The sequence below is a fragment of the Phyllobates terribilis genome, unplaced genomic scaffold (assembly GCF_046119375.1).
Source record: "Phyllobates terribilis strain yellow unplaced genomic scaffold, ASM4611937v1 Scaffold_1__5_contigs__length_1240528914, whole genome shotgun sequence".
Classification (NCBI taxonomy): domain Eukaryota; kingdom Metazoa; phylum Chordata; class Amphibia; order Anura; family Dendrobatidae; genus Phyllobates; species Phyllobates terribilis.
This window is the reverse complement of record NW_027362761.1, coordinates 9483732-9505351: the sequence shown is the minus strand read 5'-3', so window position 1 is coordinate 9505351 and position 21620 is coordinate 9483732. Positions and strand designations below refer to the sequence as shown.

Sequence of the window (21620 nt, the reverse complement as noted above, 5' to 3'; positions counted from 1 at the left end):
AATAAAAAAGTTATAGCTCTCGGAATAAAGTAATGCAAAAGCTATTCTTTTTTCTATAAAAAAGTTTTTGTGTAAAAGCGCCAAAATATAAAAAAAAATTATAAATGCAGTACCGCTGTAAACGTACTGACCCGAAGAATAAATCTACCTTATCAATTTTACCACACGCAGAATGGCATAAAAAAAAACAAAAAAAACATTCCTGAATTGTTGGTTTTTGTTTATTCTGCCTTCTAAAAACATGACTGTCGGCCGAAATATGGAAAAATTATAGCTCTCAAAATATGGCGATGCAAAAACTAGTCTTTACAAAAAAAATGTTTTTTTAGTGTGTGACAGCTGTCAATCATAAAAACCCAATATGAATCTGGCATTGCTGTAATTGGACTGACCAGAAGAATAAAGACGTCTAATCACTTATACCGCACGAGGAACGGCGTAAAAAATAAACTTTAGGGTTATGCTAGGGTTAGGGTTGTGCTAGGATTAGGGTTGTGCTAGGATTAGGGTTGTAGGGTTGTGCTAGGATTAGGGTTGTAGGGTTGTGCTAGGGTTAGGGTTGTGCTAGGGTTAGGGTTAAGGTTGTGGTAGGGTTAGGGTTGGGCTAGGGTTAGGGTTGGGCTAGGGTTAGGGTTGTGCTAGGGTTAGGGTTGTGCTAGGGTTTGGGTTAGGGTTGTGCTAGGGTTTGGGTTAGGGTTGTGCTAGGGTTAGGGTTGGGCTAGGATTAGGGTTGGACTAGGGTTGGGCTAGGGTTGGGCTAGGGTTAGGGTTGTGCTAGGGTTAGGGTTGTGCTAGGGTTAGGCTAGGGTTAGAGTTAGGCTAGGGTTGGAGTTGGGCTAGGATTAGGGTTGGGCTAAGGTTAGGGATTTTTTCAGAAGTAAAAAAAAAAAAAAATGACGATGTGGCGACTAATGTTGAGCGTAAGTGCTCGCTACTTGAGTTTGCATCGAGTGCTCGGGTATGCACACAGTATAGCAGGTGCTCGAGTGACATGCTGGATTCTCTGCCCCAAATGTTTTTCAGCTGTTATACAGCCAAAAAAACCTTGCGGGGATTGCCTGCCATGCACGAGCGATCCCCGCATGTTTTTTTTGGGTGTCTAATTACCGTGAAACATGTGGTTTATAGTTTGTGCATACCCGAGTACCCGATGCAAACTCAAATAGCGAGCACTTGCACTCAAGACTAATGACAACTTATTCAATATGATGACCTAATGTTATAAAATTCTGTGTCGTACCTCTGGGTTCAAAATGTTCACTATACCCCTTGATAAAATCCTGGAGTGGTGTAGTTTCCAAAATTGAGTCACTGGGGGAGGAGGGGGGGATGGTTTCCACTATTTAGGCACATCAGGAACTCCCCAAACGCAACATGGGGTCCGCTAATTATTCAAGCAAATTTTACATTCAAAAAGTCAAATGGCGCTCCTTCCCTTCCGAGCCCTGCCGTGCGCCCAAACAGTGGTTTTCCCCCACATATGGGGTATAGGCTTACTCAGGAGAAATTGCACAACAAATTGCATGGTACGATTTCTCCTGTTACCCTTGTGAAAATGCAAAATTGGGGGCTGAAAAGCATTTTTGTTAGAAAAATGTGAAAATTTTATTTTTACGGCTCAATGTTATAAACTTCTGTGAAGCACCTGGGGGTTCAAGGTGCTCACCAAACATCTAGATAAGTTCCCTGAGAGGTCTAGTTTCCAAAATGGTGTCACTTGTGGGGGGTTTCCACTGTTTAGGCACATCAGGGGCTCCCCAAACGCAACATTGCGTCTGCTAATTATTCAAGCAAATTTTACATTCAAAAAGTCAAATGGCTCTCCTTCCCTTCCGAACCCTGCCGTGCTCCCAAACAGTGTTATTTATTCACATATGGGGTATCTGTATGCTCAGGGGAAATTGCACGAGAAATTTTGGGGCCCATTTTTTCCTGTTACCCCTGCGAAAATAAAAACAATTGTTTCTAAAGTAACATTTTTTTAAAAAAAGTTAAATGTTAATTTTTTTCTTCCACATTCCAAAAATTCCTGTGATGCACCTGAAGGGTTAATAAACTTCCTGAATGGTGTTTTGAGCACCTTGGGGGTGCAGTTTTTGGAATGGTGTCACTTTTGGGTATTTTCTGTCATAAAGGCCCCTCAAAGTCACGTCAAATGTGATGTGGTTTCTAAAAAAAAAAAAAAAATGGTTTTGTAAATTTTGTTGTAAAAATGAGAAATCGCTGGTCAACTTTTAACCCTTATAGCTTCCTACTAAAAAAGAATTTGGTTCCAATATTGTGCTGATGTAAAGTAGACATGTGGGAAATGTTATTTATTAACTATTTTGTGTAACATATCTCTCTGATTCAAGGGCATAAAAATTAAAATTTTGAAAATTGCAAAATTTCCAACATTTTCACCAAATTTCCATATTTTTTTTTTTACAAATGAACGCAAGTGATATCGAAGAAATTTTACCCCAATCATGAAGTTCAATATGTCAAGATGAGGGACATAAATACCAGGATGGAGGGCATAAATATGTGTGTATGCATACACACTGTCACACACACACACACACACTGTGACACTTAAATGTTTCAGATCCCAAAACTAATTCAAACAGAAATCCAAACTTACAGGGCCCTGTATGAAAGTGATTTCCCCCCATCCTTAATTTGTTTTAAATGTGGTTGATCACATCTTTGAATTTTTATACCCTTAAATCAGAGAGATATGTCACACAAAATAGTTAATAAATAACATTTCCCACATGTCTACTTTACATCAGCACAATTTTGGAACCAATTTTTTTTTTTGTTGGGGAGCTATAAGGGTTAAAAGTTGACCAGCGATTTCTCATTTTTCCAACAAAATTTACAAAAACATTTTTTTAGGGACCACATCACATTTGAAGTCACTTTGAGGGGTATTTATGACAGAAAATACCCAAAAGTGACACCATTCTAAAAACTGCACCCCTCAAGGTGCTCAAAACCACATTCAAGAAGTTTATTAACCCTTCACGTGCTTCACACCAATTAATTGAACGTGAAAGGAAAAATGAATATTTAACTTTTTTTCACTAAAATTTTATTTTAGACCCCAATTTTTAATTTTCACAAGGGTACCAGGAGAAATTGGACCCCAAAAGTTGTTGTGCAATTTCTACCGAGTACGCCGATAACTCATATGTGGGGGTAAGCCATTGTTTTGGCGCACGGCAGGGCTCGGAAGGGAAGGAGCGCCAATTGACGTTTTCAGTGTAAAACTCGCTGGAATTGACAGCGGACCCCATGTCGCTTTTGGAGAGCCCCTGATGTGCCTAAACAGTGGAAACCCCCCACAAGTGACCCCATTTTGCAAACTAGACCCCTTAAGGAACTTATTTAGATGTGTGTTGAGCACTTTGAATCCCCAAGTGTTTTGCAAAAGTTTATGGAGTAGAGCCAAAATCATCTTTTTCCCACAAAAACGATCTTTTAGCCGCAATATTTTTATTTTCACGAGGGTACTAGGAGAAATTGGACTCCAAAAGTTGTTGCGCCATTTCTCCTGAGTATGCTGATACCTCATATGTGGGGGAAAGCCATTCTTTGGGCGCACGGCAGGGCTCGGAAGGGAAGGAGCACCATTTGACGTTTTCAATGCCAAACTCGCTGATATTGACAGCGGACCCCATGTCGCGTTTGGAGAGCCCCTGATGTGCCTAAACAGTGGAAACCCCCCACAAGTGACCCCATTTTGGAAACTAGACCCCTTAAGGAACTTATTTAGATGTGTGGTGAATACTTTAAACCCCCAGGTGCCTCACAGAAAATTATAATGTGGACTTGTGAAAATAAAAAAAACAAAACATTTTTTCCACAAAAATGTTTAAAAAAAATATTTTCACAAGGGTAACAAGGGAAAGTGGACCTCAAAATCTGTTGTCCAGTTTCCCCTGAGTATGCTGATACCCCATGTGTTGGAGAAAACTACTGTTTGGGCGCATTTCAGGGCTCGGAAGGGAAGAAGTGACTCTTTGGAATGCAGACTTTGATGGAATTGTCTGTGGGCGTCATGTCACGTACTCAGAGCCCCTGATGGGCCTAAACAGTGGAAATGCCCAACAAGTGCCCCCTCTTTGGAAGTGGGTTGATTTTTGAATTTTATAATGTAGTGTAGGACAACCTGACGAACACTACACAACTGACGTATGACAACCTGACGAACAACGTCAGTTGTGTAGTGTTCATCAGGTTGTCATAGGTCAGAAATTAATTTAGTAGTGCATGGAAGTATGGTACTTTTTGAAGCATTCTTTCATGCACAGCCCAGGTTTGTTGGGGCAGATGTCACATTGATAAATGGTGTCCTTGCGTATTTCCCTTTTATAACACACTCTGCACCTCTTTTGTGACTTACCTTTTTTTGCGACTTGAGGGATCAACCCTGGGAAATGCTGGCCTGGTACAATTCTCGGTCCTTCAGTTTCGGAAGTACTGGGGCCCACTTCCTCACCGCTGCCAAATATCAGGGCCTTGATAACTGTCTCCTGGAAGTGAAGGTACGACGCAGAAGTCTGGCCTGCACATTGTGACAGAAGGAAAGCGTTGTGCATTGCCATCTGTACAAGGTGCACCTCTGACTTCTTATACCATACCTTGGCCTTTCTCAAAGCACTGTACGGCTGGAGGACTTGATCAGAGAGATCAACTCCCCCCATGTACTTGTTGTACCCCCGCTACACAGTCTTGTTTGCCGACCTGTGTAGTGGAACCTCGTACAGTGCTGAGGGTGCTGCCATCACCATGTATGGTGGTCAAGAGAAGGACATCCCTCTTGTCCTTGTATTTGACCACCAGAATGTGATCTCTACATTGGGCTCTGCTCTCACCCCTTCTGAGCATCTGCCCAATTAGCGTCTTTGGGAGGCCTCTCTGATTTTTGCGGACAGTACTGCAGGCTGCGGTACGTCGCGCAGAGAGGGACTTGAAGAGAGGGACACTGGTATAAAAGTTATCCACGTACAAGTGATAACCAGCAGTGGGTGCACCAAGTCCCACACAATTTTCCCACTCACTCCCAGAACAGGGGAGCATTCAGGGGGTTCAATCCGGGAGTCCTTCCCTTCGTATACTCTAAACTTGTGAGTGTACCCTGAGGGACTCTCACAAAGTTTATACTGCTTGATTCCGTACTTGACCCTCTTACTGGGCAGATACTGCTGGAATCCAAGCCGCCCCTTAAAAGCAATTAAGGACTCATCCACACAGATGTCCCTTTGGGGCACATACACTTCAGCAAACTTGTTGAAGTGTTCGATGACCGGCCGAACTTTGAAAAGACGATCAAAGTTCGGGTCATCGCTTGCAGAACACGTTGCATTATCGTTGTAATGCAAGAACTTGTGGATGGCCTCAAAACGTGTTCGGGTCATGACCATTCGGAACACTGGAGTGTTATACAAAACGTCAACACTCCAGTATTGCCGAACTTCTGGATTCTTCACGATCCCCATATGAAGGGCCAGGCCTCAAAACTTCATCATTTCTACTGCATCTACAGGAGACTAGTTAGAAAATGATGAAAAGGGGTTTTGTTCCAAAAACTGATGAGCGTACAAATTAGTTTGGCCCACCATGAGGTTTATAAAATCCTCAGAGAAAAAGACTTTGAAAAAGTCTATTTCTGTGAGGTTGGTGGTGTCAAACTTGATTCCTGATTCCGCCACAAAATTAGGAATCAGTGGCTCATAGTTTTCGGGGGGCGAGGTCCATATGGGATCAGTAGTGGGGGGCGCTGGTTCGTCTTCTCTCCTGGGATGACTGCGGGGCGGTCCAGCTGCACCTGAGGAGGAAGAAGAGGACGATGAGGCGCCGGAAAAATAAAGAAATGTAGGATCCTCGCCCTCGCTGTCAGTGTCGGAGGCAAGGAGAGCGTATGCCTCCTCCGCTGAATAGCGAGTTTTGGATGAGCGGGACATTTTTTTTTGTTATTTATGTAGTGTGTGTGTGTCTGTACTTTATTTAGAGTGTGTATGTGTCAGTGTGCTTGGTGTGAACTTTTTTTCTGAAAAAAAAAAAGGGAAAAAGGGACTACTGTATGTGGTGCAAACAGCGAGCACGAGTTTGGATCTGTGAACTATGTCTCCTATCAACGCTCGGCAGCTGCTGGATGTGCGCACGGATGTGTGTGAAGAGGGGAATTGGTGTGGATGAGGGGAGATCAGAGATGACTTACCAAAGTCTTCTCTGTTCTTCTTCCAGCAGCAGGATCAGCAGCAGGAGACCGTGCCCGAAGCAGGAGTCGGCGCCCGGAGCAGGAACTGGAGCCTGGAGCAGGAAACCGGGACCGAAGCTGGAGACCAGAACCAAGAGAATTAACCCAAAAAAAATCCTGAAAAGCTGCGAGCACGGACGTTCATCAGTGACATAGTCACTGGTCAGCGCTCGGCCGCTGCAGGATGCACGAAAAAATGGTGGGAAGGGGGGTAAAAAGAGGGGGGAGGGGAGAGGGGTGGATTGGGGTGGATGAGGGGAGAACAGAGATGGACTTACCAAAGTCTTCTCTGTTCTTCAGCAGGATCAGCATCAGGATCAGCAGCAAGCTCTGGAGCAGGAACCACAGCAGGTCAGGAGCAGGAGACCCAGGGCGCTGAAGCAGAAGATCCAGGAGACCAGAGCAGCAGCAGCAGCAACTGGAGCAGGTGAGAAGACGGTCTTGTAGTGTCACAGAAGATTCTGTGGCACTACAAGGCCCAGCGACAGACAGATCAGATGTGACCTCTCTGTAGAAATCCTCACCAAGTGTGAGGGTCTGTAGGGCGTTCACAGGGGGGTGATAGGGTGGTGACAGGTGGAGGTCACCACCCAGTCACCTGCCGGTCAGGTAATCTGATTGGAGTGATCAATGATGACGTTGATTGCTCCAATCAGAGTACCTGAATACAGGTGACTGGGCGGTCACAGGGAGGTGTCACCTCTCTGTGACCCCCCTGTGGTGCATGCTGTGCCCCAGCTATCTGATTGGTGCAATCAATGTCACCAATCAGACATGGCTGGGGCAGAGCACGCACCACAGGGTAGTGACACCTCCCTGTCACCGCCTGGCCACCTGTATTCAGGTACTTTGATTGGAGCGATCAATGTCATCATCGATCGCTCAAATCAGAACAGTCTGGGGGCTTTCATCACATTGCATCACACTGTCACCGCTCTGTCCCGCTATGATCGGTACGATCGATGCGATCGCACCGATCATAGCGCTTTAGGGTCAGGGCTGGGTTCTCCTACCAACAGGCTAGGATCGGTGCTCTTAGGAGCCGGAAACAGTGAGAATGCTGTGATTGGCTGTTCAGAATTGAACAGCCAATCACAGCGATCGTGGGTGCGGGGGGGCTGCGACACCCCCCGGGATGCTGGCACCATCTACCCTGAGGTGAGATGGCGCCGGAAATTTAATGCGATCACCGCGACTTTAGTCGCGGGACCGCATTAAAGACCATGACCTAAAAGTACGTCATTGGTCCAATCGGCCCAGGTCACAATGACGTACTATTAGGTCACACGTCAGAAAGGGGTTAAGCTGAAGTGCACTTGGGTTATACAGCAGGACAATGTTCGAAAACACACCAACAAGTCCACCTCTGAATGGCTTAAGAAAAACAAAATCAAGACTTTGGAGTGGCCTAGTTAAAGCCCTGACCTTAGTCCGATTGAGATGCTGTGGCATAACCTTAAAAAGGCGGTTCATGCTTGGAAACCCTCCAATGTGGCTGAATTACAACAATTTTGCAAAGATCAGTGGGCCAAAATTCCTTCAGAGAGTTGTAAAAGACTCGTTGCCAGTTATCGCAAACGCTTGATTGCAGTTGTTGCTGCTAAGGGCGGCCCAACCAGTTATTAGGTTTGTTTACTTGTGTTATCTTTGTCTAGTATTTAAATTTGTTTTGTGATCTGAAACATTTAAGTGTGACAAACATGCAAAAAAAAAGAAATCCGGAAGGGGGCAAACACCTTTTATATACCACTGTATGTACACATAGAGAATTTATTCAAGATTGGGCGGGGAGGAGGCGGTCCATATCTTGCACTGGGGCCCATAAGACTCTAGTTACGCCACTGCCAGTGAAATCCCACACGAACTGTATACCACATTGAGGGAATTGAAAGGGTGCTGGATTCTGGAGAATCAAATTACCAATAAGTACCGTATTTACCCGGTGCCGGCCGGAAGTGCTCACCTGCGGGGCTCCACCGTCAAGTGGTAGTAGCTGCTGCGGTGTACTGTACATCTGCCTCCTATTCAATTGAATGGTAGGTGGATGTGCAGTACACCGCAGCGGCCACTACCACTTGACGGCAGAGCCCCGTAGGTGAGCACTTCCGGCCGGCACTGATAAAAGCTGCTGCTCGGCGGCGGTGCCGCATGCGGGACCCCGGCCAATCACACATTGATGCCCTATCCTATGGATAGGGAATCAATCTAAAAGTAGCAGACAACTTCTTTAAGACTTGTACAGGGAAAATTAACCTCCTCTTTCCACATAGAGCCTAGAAAGATTCAGATAGTCAGTTTTTAATCAAGTGATGTCATAGACATAATGGAAAACAAAAGAATTAGCTGGGTAGAAAGGCAAAATGAGCAGTTGTAAGCACACAGTGCTATATAATATGATGATTGCAATAGCAGTATATTAAGAAGATATAAACTTTTAATGGTTGTGTTTCTTTAATGTGTATATAGGAGTAAATGAATACAAATGCTTTGTGCTTAAACAGTAGTGTATGACCACATACTGTGCATTACTGTGCTCAGGAAAAAATTCAAAACAAGTTATGTAGAACTTTCCCTCTCTTGGGAAAATAAATCAAAATATTTTTGAAAATTATATTTTTTTTATTTTCACCTCCAAATGCTATAAAAAAATCTATGGAACTCCTGCAGAGTAAAATCCTCACTACACCCCTAGATTAATTCCTTGATGGGTATAGTATTCACCATGATGCCTTTGAGGGTTTCTGATGTTTTGGCTCCTCAGATATTTTGCAAATATGATAAGGCATCTGCAAAGTATTCCAGTAAAATCTGCACTCCAAAAGTCATATTGTGCTCCTTTTCTTATGAGCCCTGCCACGTGCCAGGTCTCCCATTAAGTGGATAAGTTTTTAAGGGAATGTTTAACCAAGAAAAAAAGAATAAACTGCCATTCTGACATTTTCCTATTTCTTATGGGATTGCACTGTGCGGGTAAAATAATAATTTCCTTTCTTTATTTTCTTTTTATTGCCTCTTTCTTCCTCATGGGCTTTTTAGTGGAACATGCTTCAGGCAAGTTCTAAGAGAAGCATGATAGCGGCCCTGGGGCTAAGTTCTGGAAGCCTACTTAAAGAGAACCTGTCACCATGAAAATACAGTCCAGTCTGCAGGCACCATGTTATAGAGCAGGAGGAGCTGAGCAGATGGATATATTGTTTTGTGAGAAAATATTCAGTATAACCGGTGTTCTAATCATTCAATCCAATCCTCTTTCTGGGGTTTTGGGTCCAGTGGGCAGTCGGTGGCTAACAGCTGTCTCTGTATAAGAGTGCATAGAAAGATAGGTGTCAGTTACTGATAGGGCCACCCATTGGATGAGAATCCCAGAAAGAGCAGAGGATTAAAGGGGTTTTCACGCGAATGAAATAATGGTCTGTGTCTGAGCGTGTACAGAACATGGTCTGATCACATCACATCTCCTGGGCAGAGGAGGAAGCAAAAGACTATACAGATATTACAGCAGGGATCACAGAGGATTCATTTTATGAGGTAAAATATTGTTTAAAAACAGGCAGTGAAATGTTTTACCTCATAAAATGAATCCCCTGCGATCCCTGCTGTAATGTCTGTATCTGTATGGTCTTTTGCTTCCTCCTCTGCCCAGGAGATGTGATATGTTCTGTACACGCTCAGACACAGACAATTATTAAAATGAACTTTCATTCCTGGGAAAATCACTTTAAATGATGAAATCACATGATATACTGAATCTTTGCTCACAAAACTATCTCCAGCTCCTCCGCTCCTCCTGGTCAAGAACACGTGCCTGCAGATTGGGCTGTGTTTTCATGGTGAATGGAATAGAATTCTTAATTACAGCTTGACAGCAGTTATGTTTGCTTGTAATGTGCCCTGTTCCTTCGTTTTCAATATCCAACATTTGTTTGTTTTTATGGGATAATTATGAGGCAAACATTCTGTACTCCCAACTTCTCTGTAGAATTTCTTTTAGTGTATTGACACTTTAAACCATTATTAGGAATTTTTTTTCTAAACTCTCTTTGGTGCTAACTTGAATTTATGTAAAATTTCTGTCTTTTCTATCCCACAGAAGAGAGCAGTACTTCTTCTGTCTCCACTGTTCTAAATGGACACGCACAAAAAGTAAGTTGCAATGTATTCTTGTTAAAATATTCGTGTTCTCGCAAATGTTTATAACTAGATGGTGGCCCGATTCTAACGCATCGGGTATTCTAGAATATGTATGCGGCCGACCGGGCGCGACTAATCAGCGAAGCAGTGTTTAAATGGGTTGTGCACTACTTTAAATTAACCCCCCAATGTATCCCCCCGGGGCCCCTCCCGACAGCAAGTGTGAATAGAGGACCAGGGAGCGAGGCCGCCGGTCGGGGTACTTCTGCTGCGAGCAGCCGGGAGATGACCGGCTAGCACCGGTCATCTCCCGGCTGCGTCGCTGCTGATCTCCCGATGGTGGCCTGCGTGTTTCAAATCCAACGCCAATTCGCGGCCGGGCTGCGCCAGTCGAAGCAGAGAGTCGCCAGTCGAATCAGAGAAGCAGTGTTTTAAATTTGCAGCCAATATTGCTGACTGGTCACGGCCGGCGGCCGCGACAAATCAGCAAACCGTGTTAGTGAGGACCGGGGAGCGGCGCTGCCTGTGCGGGTACTTGCGCTGCGAGCAGCTGGGAATCTCCCGGCTGCATCGCCGCTGACCTCCATGCGGCTACCATCGGGAGATCAGCGGCTAGGGTCGCTGATCTCCCGACGGCAAGTGTGAAGGGAGGACTGGGGAGCAGCACCGTCTAGGCCGCCGGTCGGGGTACTTCTGCTGCGAGCAGCGCGGGATTTCCTGGACGGACAGACAGACTGGATAAGCCGATTATATATAGTAGATGTGGAGAAGTAAAACATTTTCCCACTAATTTAGAAATAAAATCTCTTGCCCTTTAATAGGGGGAAGCCTGAGTAAGGCTATGTTCACATGTCCAGTAGTGATCAGTTAAAACGGATTCAGCAACAATCCGCTGGCAAAAAAAAGTTGTACAGGCGCAACATTTTAGTCCGTTTTTAAATAACTGATCTCTGCTGGTTCCATGTTTTGTTTTTTTTTTTTGACATTGTAGTCTATGGAAAACACTTACGTTAATCAGCCATCTGTTTTTCTTTTATTTGTTATGGATCCGTGTTGGATCCGTGTTTTGCTTACTGGATTCAGCAATGCATTAATTTTTTGCTTACTGGATCCGTATCGTATCCACCGCAGAATGATATCAACAAAAACATCAGCTCTGTGTACAAAAAAAATAAGCCCTCTATAGTTCGAAATTTGAAAATCTCATGGCTCTTGGAATGTGGCGTCACAAGCAGTTAATTATTTATTTTTTTGTTTTTTTTTACAAATTTCCTCTTTTTTTCCCTTCAAAACTTAAGTATAACAAAAACTACGCGTGTTTTCATCTATGTAATTGTACTGACCTGGAGAATCATTTTGTTAGCTAATTTTTACCATAAAATTAACTCTGTAAATAAAAAAACAATTGCAGAATTGCGCTTTTTTTTTTTTGCTACACTTGGAATTTTTTTTCCATCTTTATCACATGATAAAATGGATGTTGTCATTTAAAAGTACAACTCATCCCTCAAAAAACAATCCCTCACATGGCTATGTCAACGGAAAAGTAAAAATGTTATGTCTCTTGGAGTAATGGAAGAAAAATACAAAAAAATGCCTTGTCCTCAAGGGGTTAAAGCATATGATTATTCTTTACAGAGCTATAGAGATCTGTCTTTACAAAACCATTGCATTCAGGCAGAACATTTTCTGCTTTTCTCAGGCCCTAGGAAGGGCTCAATGGCTTCTGAAGACTCAAGACAGATGTGTACGAAGAATCTTGGATTATGAAAATTTGTAACCTGGAATACTTCCTCAGTCTTCCCCACTTAAAGCTCATCCTACTAGATTTACTTCTACTTCATGGGCTGACAAAACTCATGATCCACATGAATTCACTGGTAATGAATGGTACATTCTGATCTCACTACTCTTCATTTGCAGAAAGGTTCAGCCATTGGCACAGGGGGCATTAAATGCAGTACTTGGGTAATTTCCCATCCTTATTTTTGTTGCTATACTAATTCCATGTGTGCTGCCTGAGGACATTTTTAACCGGTTCAGGACCGCCCACTGTACATAAACGTCGGCGCTGCCTGGGCTCTGTGCAGCGCCGACGTTTAAAAACGGTGGGTGGTCCCGCAGCCCTCAGGACCCCCAGGGTTCTGCAAGTGCTGCGGTTCCGGTGCAGAGCGATAGCTCTGACAGGGGACATCATTGGGACCTGATTGGATCAGGTCCCAATGATGTTAACCTTTTCCTATCTTCTGTATGCCGCGATCTATAGTGATCGCGGCATATAGAAGATAGTGAGAGGAGAGGGGGTCGTCAACTTACCTCTCCGACGGCCCCCTGATGCCTTCCAGGACCTGCTGCTGTTATGGCAGCTGGAGGTCACATGACCGCCTCCAGATATATATGGTGTCCTGCTAGGCTCAGCCTGTAGCTGAACTCTAGCAGGAGTTTGTAAAACTGTCAGCAAAAATCTCATCCAATGCAATATATGTCTATTACATTGGATGAGATCCGTGATTAGAAAAATAAAAATTAATAACCCATACAGGGACTAAGTAAAAATGTAAAAAAAAAGGCTAAAAAAAGTTTTCAAACTGTTAAAAAAAAAAATAATCACAAAATAAATGAAAATAAATAAATAAAATATTAAACCAATAAATCCGTATATTTATGCAAAAACAAAAAAAGTACACGTATTTGGTATGGCCGCGTCCGAAACAACCCGATCTATAAAACTGTCACACTAATTAACTCCTTCTGTGCACACCGTAATAAAAATAAATAAAAAACGGAGCAAAAAATTATGCTTTTTCATCATATCGCCAAACAAAAAGTTGAAAAAAATGCGATCAAAAAGCAAAATGGAAATAAAAATGGTACCGCTGAAAACGTCATCTTGTTCCGCAAAAAAAAAGCCGCCATACAGCTCCATCAGCCAAAAAATAAAAAAGTTATAGCTCTCAGAATAAAGCAATGCAAAAAAAATATTTTTTCTATAAAATTGTTTTATTGTGTAAAAGCGCCAAAACATAAAAAATATACAGTAAGTGTAGTATTGCTGTAAACGTACTGACCCGAAGAATAATGCTGCCTTATCACTTTTACCACACGCAGAACGGCATAATAAAAAACTCAAAAAACAATTCCTGAATTGTTGGTTTCTGTTAATTTTACCTCCCAAAAAACGGAATAGAAAGCGATCAAAAAAAGTCACGTACCCAAAAATGGTACCAATAAAAATGTCAACTCGTCCCGCAAAAAACAAGCCGTCAGAGGACTCTGTCGGCCCAAATATGGAAAAATTATAGCTCTCAAAATATGGCGATGCAAAAACTAGATTTTGCAAAAAAAAGCGTCTTAGTGTGTGACAGCTGTCAGTCATAAAAGCGCGATATAAATCTGGTATCTCTGTAATCGCACCGACCCGAAGAATAAAGTAATCTCATCACTTATACCACACGAGGAACGGCGTAAAAAATAAATAAAACCAATTCTTCACCTGCTACTGATTTGTTTATTATGTCTCCCAAAGATCGCAGTAAGGCTCTGCTCACATTTATCCTGTGCTCTGCGCTGAGCACTTACACCAGAGTTTACGTGTAAATCTCTGAAATACGTGATTCAGACGGAACCCATGACGGAAGATTCCCTGTAATGAGGCAGATATAGGCCACTGTGGATGCCATCTGGCCTGTGATCCCACAGTGTCAGTTTTTTTAGGCGTGCATAAAAGTGCGGTTGGCCACAGTTTTGTGCACTTCTGAAAAAAAGGACACCGCTAAACAGAGGCCAGACGGAGTCCAGAGTAACTCTGCTGCCTCATTACAGTGAATGGATTCCGCAGGGGTTTCATCTGAATTACATCACTTGGAAATTTAGATGGAAACCCCGATGTAAGTGCTCAGCCTCGAGCGCCGGATAAATGTTACGTAAAATGTTCCCAATAAAAGCTTCAACTCAGTCCTCAAAAAAAGCTAGTCCCCACTCAGGTCCGTCATCTGTTAAAAATATTCCAAGTTACTGGTAGCAGAAAGGCTCTGGAAAAGCGAAATGGCCCTTGCCCCCCAAAAGAAATTCAGAAAATTTTTGTGCTCCCAAATCCAAATGCTTATTCTACAATAATTTGTTCTCCAATTGTCAAATAGCGCTCCATCCCTCCCAGATCTCGCCGTATGGCAAAGCGGTACGATACAGCCACATATGTGGTATTGCCACTTTTAGAAGAAATTGTGTGACACATTTCGGCACCATTTTTACCCATTGCCCTGTGTGAAAATGTAAAATCTGAGGGTAAAACTTTTTTTGTGGTAAAAATATAATTGTTTTCTTCACTGCCCAATGGTATAAATTTAAAAATTAAAAAATACTCACTACTTCCGTAGATGAATTCCTTGAGAGGTGTAGTTTACAAAATGGGGTCACTTGTGGGGGTTTCTGCTGTTTCGGCATGTCAGCGACTCTTCAAATGTGACATGGTGTCTGCAACCTATCCCAGCCAACATAGCGTTCCTTTCTCTTCCGAACCGTGCCGTACACCAAAGCAGTGGTTTTCCCCCACATATGGGGTATCGGCGTACTCAGGAGAAATTGCACAACAAATTTGATGGTGCAATTTCTCCTGTTATCCTTATGATAATGCAAAATTAGGGAATGAAAAACATTTTTTGTGGGAAAAATGTGAAAATTTAATTTTTACGGCTCAATATTATAAACTTCTGTGAAGCACCTGGGGGTGCAAGGTGCTCACCACACATCTAGATAAGTTCCCTAAGGGGTCTAGTTTCCAAAATGGTGTCACTTGTGGGGGTTTTCCACTGTTTAGGCACATTAGGAGCTCCCCAAATGTGACATGGCGTCCGCTAATTATTCAAACAAATTTTACATTCAAAAAGTCAAATGGCGCTCCTTCCCTTCCAAACCCTGCAGTGTACCCAAACAGTGGTTTTCCCTCACATATGGGGTATCAGCGCGCTCATGAGAAATTTCACTACAAATTGTGTATTCCATTTTTCCTGTTACCCTTGTGAAAATAAAAAAATTGGGTCTAAAGTAACATTTTTGTGAAAAAAAGTTAAATATTCATTGTTTTCTTCCACATTCCAAAAATTCCCGTGAAACACCTGAAGGGTGGTTTTGAGCACCTTGAGGGGTGCACTTTTTAGAATGGTGTCACTTTTTGGGTATTTTCTGTCATAAAGGCCCCTCAGTCACTTCAAATAAGATGTGGTCCCTAAAAAAATGTGTTTGTAAATTTTGTTGGAAAAATGAGAAATCGCTGGTCAACTTTTAACCCTTATAACTTCCTAACAGAAAAAAAATTTTGGTTCCAAAATTGTGCTGATGTAAAGTAGACATGTGGGAAATGTTATTTATTAACTCTTTTGTGTGACATATCTCTCTGATTTAAGGGCATGAATATTTAAAGTTTGAAAATTGCAAAATTCTTGCCAAATTTCCAATTTTTTTTCACAAATAAACGCAAGTGATATCGAAGAAATGTTACCAGTATCATGAAGTACAATATGTCACGAAAAAACAATCTCAGAATCAGGGGGATCCGTTGAAGCGTTCCAGAGTAATTACCTCATAAAGTGACAGTGGTCAGAATTGTAAAAATTGGCCCTGTAACGAAGGCAAAAACAGGCTCTGGCGCGAAGTGGTTAACCTGTAATTTTGCTTTACTTGAGTCTGAAGGCAGCTCCTATATCCTACCCCATAAATTATTTAGAATTTAATCTGAAGTTTATTATATGTACATATGGTGTTGGTAGTGCTTCATTTACAATGTTCTCTGATATAAATGTTTTTGTTCTATTTGCCAGGTGGGCGGTCCTCGGAAAGAGGTGAGGATCAAATTATCTTTTGGACTCAAGGAAAAAATGACATTTAGCAAAAGTTGTTTTTAATAGCTTCCCAGTCAGGTGCCTATACCACCTACCCTTTGTCCCGATTTTTTACATTTTGGATTTTTCCAACTATCTTGCACATGCATGCACTTCCTCTGGGGAATGAATGCATCAAGCTTGGTTTGATGTTGGGCTCATATGAATTTGCTATTTTACGGCAATGTAAGGCTTACCAGTAATAGATGCACAACTTCATATGGTATTGATGGTGTTGAAATTATTTGACAAGTATTTTGTCTCTGATTTGATTGTTTATGTGATTAAACATATGTTTCCATCTTGTCAGCAAGTAAATATTTTTTTCTCATCTTAAAAACTCAGAATCATAATATCTATCTTTTCAGACTGGAGATTCCCAGAATGATGTTTTTTCTGCTTTTGATGTTCCAATTTTTACAGAAGAGTTCTTGGACCAAAACAAAGGTGATTAGGCATTACTTTAGGTTTTTTTTAGATTTTTTTGTATTCAAGTTTTTCATTATATAACTGGAATGTCAAATATCACATGGACATACAGTATGCATTACATCACATTTTTGTTCAAAGCTGCGACTTAAGAGGAGAAAAAAGTTTAGGAGGAATTGTAATTATCATTCTTTTTAATCCAAGTTAGTTTGTCATTCATTTTTCAAAAGAGAATGCATACACCTTAAAGATAACATGCCATCTATGTATCACATATAGCCCAAGAAGACTCAGTAGACAAGTTATGGAAGCAGGGGTGGTCACAGACAGACAAGAACATCTGAACAAAAACAATATACAGTGGCTATAAAAAGGCTATAATTCCCTATTGAATGGAAACACTGATTCCAGCAATGTGTCAGTTAGTTTACTGGGTGCAGCAGTTGTGATAGTCACCGTTTTCTGTGTTGCAGATCTTACATCTTGAGCTGTGCACAATCCCGTTCACACCCCTGGTTGGCAGCTTTCTGAATGTAATGTTTAGCAAAGTGGCTAATCATTGCGGGGGGTGTGGTTGGACTAGGATGCACAGGGCAAGTTGTCCTGCCACAGATTTTCAATTGGATTCTGGTCTGGGCTCTGGCTGAGCCATTCCAAAACTCTGAGCTTCTCATGGCAAAGCCATTCTTTTGTTGTTTTGGAGGTGTGCCTAGGGTCGTTGTCGTGCGGAAAGGTGAAATCTCTCTTCATCTTCAGCTTTTTAGCAGAGACATGACCAACAACACTATTTTTTAGTTTTAGTACTTTTATTTTCCCCTTCAAAATTATTTCAGAGTGTTTCTAAGAAGATTTGTGTAGATTATGGTGACATCAAAGATGGAAATAGTTCTGAAATGATTCTTCTTGGTATAATCTTTTTTTGTGACAAAAAGCTGGTACTTTAACAGGGGTGTGTCGACTTCTTATATTCATTGTATGGGCCTTTTGCAGTCCAGTAGCTCATCATAATGCATTATTCCAATTGCTTTGGAGATTAAAGTGGGCTCGTGTGACTGCAGAATTTGCACCAATGATGTGTAAATCTTTGTACAGAATCATAGAATGTTAGAGTTGGAGGGGACCTCCAGGGTCATCGTGTCCAACCACCTGCTCAATGCAGAATTCGCTAAACCACGGCTTAGTGAAGGGGTAGCTTAGTAAAGAGATGAGATCTAGATCTATGCTGGTGTAACAGAACATAGTAAAGTGGGTTTAAGCCCTTTGTTTGGCCCACTTGGTCAGGCATTACTTAATTTTTATGAATTCGAAATTGAAAATTTTGAAAGTCAGACATCTCTTGAAATCTTGAAGATATATATATTTTTTAACTCATTTTATTGAAAAATTCCACCGGATAATGGTTACAAACAGATACTGTCATAATATAAGGTCAGGATAATCTAAACATTAACCATTCTCAGTTTAATACAATTTACATCACGTTCTCAATAATCAGAGTAAACAGTTAGAAGAAAGAAAAAGTAAAAAAACAACAAACAGTTTGAAATATAAGCTTCATTGTGGAGAACTGCACGCTTTACTAAACCGGCACATTCCTTATCAGAATTCAGTATATATATATCAATTACAGTTGCAATAAAGGTACACTCTTACTGCCCATATATATCATATATCATTTCCCATGCACTCAAAAGCGTATATATCAGGACTCGTAAAGTGAGATTAGCGAAGTCATGGCACCAGGGGACAAGTGTGTGCCATTTGGAATTTCTGGGGACATCCCCTATTCCTATAGACTATATTTTCATACGATATTGTATCAATCACTAGTTTTTTCCATTGGTTGATAGTAGGAGACTTCTCTCCCATCCATCTTAGTGATATCGCTTTCCTGGCCATAAATATAGCCTCCCGAAGACATATCCGATCATAGTGTGTCCACATTTCCTCGTCCACAACACCTAAGACACATAACTCTGGACTGCATTCAATTGGTATCCCAATTATCTGTTTCAGTGTAGTTATTATTATTATTATTATTTATTATTATAGCGCCATTTATTCCATGGCGCTTTACATGTGATAGGGATATACATAACAAAAGCATTTACATAATCTTAACAAAACGAGTCAGCGACTGGTACAGGAGGAGCGAGGACCCTGCCCGCGAGGGCTCACAGTCTACGAGGGATGGGTGAGGATACAGTAGGTGAGGGTAGAGCTGGTCGTGCAGTGGTGTTTACTGCAGGTTGTAGGCTTGTCGGAAGAGGTGGGTCTTCAGGTTCCTTTTGAAGGTTTCCACGGTCGGCGAGAGTCTGATATGTTGGGGTAGAGAGTTCCAGAGTAGGGGGGAAGCACGGGAGAAATCTTGTATACGAGTGTGGGAGGAGGAGATAAGAGGAGAGTAGAGCAGGAGATCTTGTGAGGATCGGAGGTTGCGTGCAGGTAAGTACCGGGAGACTAGGTCACAGATGTATGGGGGAGACAGGTTGTGGATGGCTTTGTATGCCATGGTTAGAGTTTTGAACTGAATTCTCTGGGCAATAGGGAGCCAGTGAAGGGATTGACAGAGAGGAGAGGCCGGGGAATAGCGGGGGGACAGGTGGATTAGTCGAGCAGCAGAGTTTAGGATAGATTGGAGAGGTGCAAGAGTGTTGGAAGGGATGCCACGGAGCAGGAGGTTGCAGTAGTCGAGGCGGGATATGATGAGGGCATGCACTAGTGTTTTTGCAGAGTCTTTGCTGAGGAATGCACGGATCCGGGAGATGTTTTTGAGTTGGAGTCGGCAGGAGGTGGAAAGGGCTTGAATATGTGGTTTGAAGGAGAGATCAGAGTCCAGGGTTACCCCAAGGCAGCGAGCTTGTGGGACTGGGGAGAGTGAACAGCCATTGATGTTGATGGATAGGTCAGATGGGGGATGTGAATGAGAGGGTGGAAAGATGATGAACTCTGTTTTATCCATGTTGAGTTTTAGAAACCTGTCGGAGAAGAAGGATGAGATGGCGGACAGACATTGTGGGATTCTGGTTAGTAGGGAGGAGATATCGGGTCCAGAGAGGTAGATCTGTGTGTCGTCAGCATAGAGGTGATACTGAAAGCCGTGAGACTCTATGAGCTGTCCCAGGCCGAAGGTGTAGATGGAGAAGAGCAGGGGTCCTAGAACTGAACCTTGGGGGACACCGACAGATAGGGGGCGAGATGAGGAGGTGGTGCGTGAGTGGGAGACGCTGAATGTCCTGTCTGTTAAGTATGAGGAGATCCAAGATAGAGCCAAGTCCGTGATGCCAAGAGATGAGAGAATCTGGAGTAAGAGGGAATGGTCCACTGTGTCAAAGGCAGATGACAGGTCCAGAAGGAGGAGGATGGAGTAGTGTCGCTTGGATTTGGCATTTAGTAGGTCGTTTGTGACTTTGGTCAGGGCAGTTTCAGTCGAGTGATGCGGTCGGAAGCCAGATTGTAGACGGTCGAAGAGGGAGCAGGAGGAGAGGTGGGAGGACAGTTCAAGGTGGACATGTTGTTCTAGAAGTTTTGAGGCAAAGGGGAGAAGTGATATGGGGCGGTAGCTGGTCAGAGAGGAAGGGTCAAGGGAGGGCTTTTTGAGGATGGGTGTGATTGCAGCATGTTTGAAACATGAGGGGAAGACTCCGGTTGTTAGTGATAGATTGAAGAGGTGGGTTAGGGTTGGGATGAAGACTGAGGTGAGGTTAGTGATGAGGTGGGATGGGATTGGGTCAAGTTCGCAGGTGGTGAGGTGTGATTTGGAGAGTAAAGAGGAGACTTGACCTTCTGTAATGGTGGAGAAGTGGGGTTTGGAGGAGGATGGTTGAGTAGATATGAGGAGGGGTTGTGTGGACTTTAGGCCAAAGTTTTGTCTGATGGTGTCAATCTTCTGTTTGAAGAATGAGGCAAAGTCGTCGGCTGAGATGAGGGAAGAGGGAGGAGGTGCTGGGGGACGAAGGAGAGAGTTGAAAGTGTTAAATAGCTGTTTAGGGTTGTGAGATAGGGAGGATATGAGAGATGAGAAGTAGGTTTGTTTTGCTGTAGTGAGTGCGGACTTGAAATTAGTGAGGGATTGCTTGAATGCCATGAAGTGCTCGATGGAGTGAGACCTTTTCCATCTCCGCTCCGCAACCCTGGAGGCCCGGCGCAGTTCTTTGGTAAGTTTAGTGTGCCAGGGTTGCCTGTTGAATGTGCGAGGTGTGGTGTGTGTGAGAGGGGCGATCGAGTCTAGAGCTGCAGCTATTGTGGTGTTATATGAAGCAGCAGCAACGTCTGCATCGTGCAAGGAATTTATGTCTGTGAGAGGAAGGAGGGATTCAGAGAGAGAGTGTAGGTCAAGGTGTTTGAGATTTCTGCGAGGGTGTGTGAGTTTGTGGAGTGGGGATTGTGCACCCGGAGAGGAGAGGGTAGAGAATGTGAGGAGGTTATGGTCAGAGAGAGGGAGTGGTGAGTTAGAGAGGTTAGATAGGGAACAGAGGCGGGTGAAGATGAGGTCCAGTGTGTGGCCATCTTTGTGGGTGGGTGTGGAAGACCATTGAGTGAGTCCAAAGGAGGAGGTGAGGGATAGGAGCTTAGAGACAGACGAGTGGGGAGTGTCAATGGGGATGTTGAAGTCACCCATTATGATAGTGGGGATGTCAGTGGAAAGGAAGTGAAGCAGCCAGGTAGTGAAATGGTCTAAGAAGGTGGTGGCTTGCCCTGGGGGTCGGTAAACGACGGCCAGTTGGAGGTTGGAGGGGGAATAGATGCGCACACAGTGCACCTCAAAAGAGGGGAGTGTAACGGAGGGTGGCAGTGGGATTTTGGTGAAAGCGCAGAGTTCCGATAGGAGGAAACCTACGCCTCCACCATGTTTGCCATTGGGGCGGGGGGTGTGGGAAAGGTGGAATCCGCCATATGAAAGGGCAGCTGGGGAGGCTGTGTCAGAGGGGGTGAGC

The 21620-nt window shown here is 43.2% G+C and overlaps 1 protein-coding gene across 8 annotated transcripts in view; it reads left to right on the top strand.

Annotated features, from left to right (window-relative positions):
- The window catches only part of HMG20B (high mobility group 20B), a 228317-nt gene that overhangs the window by 108291 nt on the left and 98406 nt on the right, over positions 1-21620 (top strand). For all 8 annotated transcript variants that reach the window (XM_073653829.1, XM_073653741.1, XM_073654084.1 and 5 more), the window contains 3 exons: positions 10338-10390; positions 16195-16215; positions 16623-16701. In XM_073653829.1, the coding sequence (XP_073509930.1) occupies positions 10338-10390; positions 16195-16215; positions 16623-16701 (153 nt within the window). The remainder of the gene's footprint in view (positions 1-10337; positions 10391-16194; positions 16216-16622; positions 16702-21620) is intronic.